The sequence below is a fragment of the Galeopterus variegatus genome, unplaced genomic scaffold (genome assembly GCF_000696425.1).
Source record: "Galeopterus variegatus unplaced genomic scaffold, G_variegatus-3.0.2 Scaffold1462, whole genome shotgun sequence".
Lineage (NCBI taxonomy): Eukaryota > Metazoa > Chordata > Mammalia > Dermoptera > Cynocephalidae > Galeopterus > Galeopterus variegatus.
Window position 1 is genome coordinate 201,376 of NW_007727573.1, and position 3,611 is coordinate 204,986.

The 3,611-nt window shown below is 39.6% G+C and overlaps 1 protein-coding gene across 2 annotated transcripts in view; it reads left to right on the forward strand.

Moving 5' to 3' along the window:
* Positions 1-3,611, forward strand: part of CFDP1 (craniofacial development protein 1) — a 145,048-nt gene that overhangs the window by 23,533 nt on the left and 117,904 nt on the right. For both annotated transcript variants that reach the window (XM_008577221.1, XM_008577220.1), the window contains exon 5: positions 2,689-2,808. In XM_008577221.1, the coding sequence (XP_008575443.1) occupies positions 2,689-2,808 (120 nt within the window). The remainder of the gene's footprint in view (positions 1-2,688; positions 2,809-3,611) is intronic.

The following is a 3,611-nucleotide window of genomic DNA, read 5'->3' on the forward strand; positions in this document are numbered from 1 at the left end:
TATTCAATAGGGTTTTGGTAGAGAGTGGAAGATAAAGCATGTGTTCAGACCACCATGTGTAAGTGGAAGTTTCTATTTGCTCTTCACTAGCCATCTCAGGCCTACCCCGGATTCTACTAAGGCAAAGGAGATTTAAAGGAACTCATTCTAGTCTAGTACTCTGGGACTCTGAATTAAGTCTGAGATTTGGATGTAGGCTTATTAGGGTTATCTATATAGTAGTATAGGAAATCCCCCCAAAATTTAGTGGCTTAAACAATTGTTTTATTAAAATTTCTCATAGTTCCAGGGGCAGCTGGGCTCACCTAGGCAATTTTTGCTCGGGGTCTCCTGTGCAGTTGTAGTCAGACAGTGGCTGGGTCTGAAGCCATATCAAAAGTTTTTTTATTCCCATGCCTGGCACTAGGGCTAGGAAGACTCAAACAACTGGGAGCTGGAACAGGCTTCTCAGGCATCTGTCTCTACGTGGTCTTCCCATATAGTCTCTAGACCATAGTGGCTTCAGAGTAGCTAGACTTCTTGTGTGGTAACTTGGAGTTCCAAAGGTACATTCCCAGAAGAGAGAGCCAGGTAGAAGCTGTATCACCTTTTATCATCTAGCGCAGAAGTTATGTAGTGCCACTTCCATAGAACTCTAGGAGTTGAGGCAGCCACGAAAGCCCACTCAGTTTCAAGGGGTGGTAGCATAGACTTCCCCTCTCACTAGGGTAATATCAGGGTTCTGAAAGAGCATGTGAGATGGGAAATTTGTGGTAACCATTTTTAGAAAACACTGTCTGCAACAGGGTTCTCTCTAGCATTGCCACTTAATCTCTGGATAGTCTTGAATAAGTAACTTAACTCCTTAGATTTCAGTTTTCTCACTCATGAAATGTAAATGTGTAAGTCAGCTGTTGCTACCGTAATGCTGTGTAGCAAACCATCCCCAAACTCAGTGGTATATAGCAACAAGCATTTATTTGTTGCTCATGTGCCTCTAGATGTCTGGGGTTCTGTTGAACTAAGTTTGACTGCAAGCTTCTTGTTGGGTTCAGGTCTGCGGCATGTGTCTTACTGCTCTGCTGTCTTGAACCAGCAGCTAGTTGGGGCATATTCTTCTGGCTCAAGGGAAGAATTCAAGGGACAAGTGAAATAGCACAAACATATTTAAAACTTCTATTCCTGTCAAATCAGCCAATATCTCATTGGCTATTGAAGCAGGTCTTATATCCAAGGTCTTGAACCAGCAGCTAGTTGGGGCATATTCTTCTGGCTCAAGGGAAGAATTCAAGGGACAAGTGAAATAGCACAAACATATTTAAAGCTTCTATTCCTGTCAAATCAGCCAATATCTCATTGGCTATTGAAGCAGGTCTTATATCCAAGCTCAGCATCAGTGGGGTGGGGAAGTGTCTTTGTTACTTTAATAGCGAAGGAGGGAATATTTGCTGAATCATAATCTAATCTATCATAAAATTCTTTCTCATATTTTTTACTGTTGACTCATGTTACTAAGAGGTTCATTTGGGAAAGTAGAGAGACACACAAATTGAGCCTGATTTAGAGTAGGACCAGATTTTGGAAGGCCTTGAATGTGAGGTTCAGCAGTTTATATTTGATCCTCTGAGTAATACTGGGCCATCACAAGAACTTGATCAAGGGAGTAACAGGATTGAAAAAATAAAGTCACTCTTTAAGATGAATTCGTCAGTTGTTCCCAGTGAAGATTTTTAATTCAAAAACTCCTAGACTCTTATTCTGTGCCACTTGTATATGTGACACAGTACTAAGTGCAGGAGTAAGATGACTGTAAATAAGAAAATTTGTCCTAGAAGGAGGGCCAGAAGATAGATAAATAGAGATATTTCTTCAAAGATGGAATTTATAAGATAATCTGTCATTATTCTTGGCCAATCTTTTTCTGACCATATTCAACATTCATTATATAATGACCATAATCTTGGACCCTCCCATCAATAAATTGGAATTTAAACAATATTCTTCAGAAGTTTTTGTTGATCTGGCAAGCCTAGGCAGGGATTAGGCATTTCGTCTGTTTTCATCTGAAACTTCGGGCACCATAAATATCCTTTTTGATCCTTTAGGACTCAGTTTTATTGAGGGCAGTTTTTCCAGTCGGTCATGTTGCTTTCTTCTCTTTCTGCATTAGTGTTAATATAACCAGTTCTAAGGGATTTTGTTTCATCTTTGGGTTGTTTTAGGTGTAGAGCCTTCCGCAGAGTATTTTCAATTGTTTATACTGTTGCTTTTCTCCTTGAAATAATAACAATGTTTTTCTCCCCAATATTCCATCTCCCCATCTCAACTTTCACTGGACCGTTAAGTCTGAATACTAATCTCTGTGTGAGGTACATCATGAGGGCCTTTTCCAGCCTTCACATTAGTAACCCACGTCAGACTGAGATTTAGTAGTGACTGCTGGAGTGTGTTTCATGCTGACAGAAGTCATAGAGGGGACTTTTTAGGGAGATAAAATTTATGTACATTGTTGTTTCATTTGTTAGTTTTAGTCAGAGAAAATGTTTTTATTTAGAATTGTAGTAAACTTTAATCATAAAGCTCAGCAGCCAGAATTTATTGAAAGCCCAGTGGATATTTTCCTAGCTGTCATTTATTCCCTTTCCTTAGATTTTATTTCTCTCTCTCTCTCTTCCTCTTATAAACTTGATATCTCTTTCCTTGGCACAGAGTGACTAAGGAAGTGGATGCTACATCTAAAGAAGCCAAATCCTTCTTCAAGCAAAATGAGAAAGAAAAACCACAGGCTAATGTCCCTTCAGCTCTGCCGTCACTCCCTGCTGGGTCAGGGTGAGTATTCGAGTCTCAGTCTGGGTAGTTGGCACATTGGAGAAGCTGTTTTCTGTACAAGGACCTGCTTTAACTGCAGGTCTTCTAATGCCTTTCCTGAGAGAGGGAATTATGCTGCTGCTATGCCTTTGCTGAAATATTTAGCAAAATAGAAGATGCAAAGGAAAATTAGCCACAACTTTCTTGTTTGATTCCTGCCTGAAAGAAGTCCTGATTTACAGTGTTGACCACAGAGCTGAACATGTAAATTTTACATTTAAAAATAATAACTGAATGAAAATATCAGCAGTTCATCAGAACTTCTAATGGAGATGAGTAGTCACTCCCAACCCCCATAACCTCAAAGGGCCATAAAAAGGTCAAAGGTGATTTACAAATAGTTCTTTTAACACGTCAGTAGCTTAATAGTTTTTCCCCTTCATATTTTCCATATTACTTGAGTTATTTTTAGCTGAAGACTGGAATTCTTTCTCTTTGGAAGAAGTAAAAATTCCTTTCTTCTTAATTTATATGTAAGAAGTAAAGCATCACAGTAAATGAGAGAAGCCTAAGTTTGTAGCACACAGGAAAGTGAACATAGACCGCCTCCCATGGGTAGCCCTGACCACCAAGCTGACTTCTGTGGGGAGTTCTGTATTCTTAATGTCCCTAAGGTGTTTGGGGCAGAGCAAGTCTCCTAAACTGGCTTCTCTGACCCTTCAGTCAGAGATGTTCACCGCTTCCTTCCCTCCTTGAATGTACCTGTTATTGCTATGAGCAGTAAAGTTTTGTTTGTTTCACAATTTTTTAAAAAGCGGTGATTT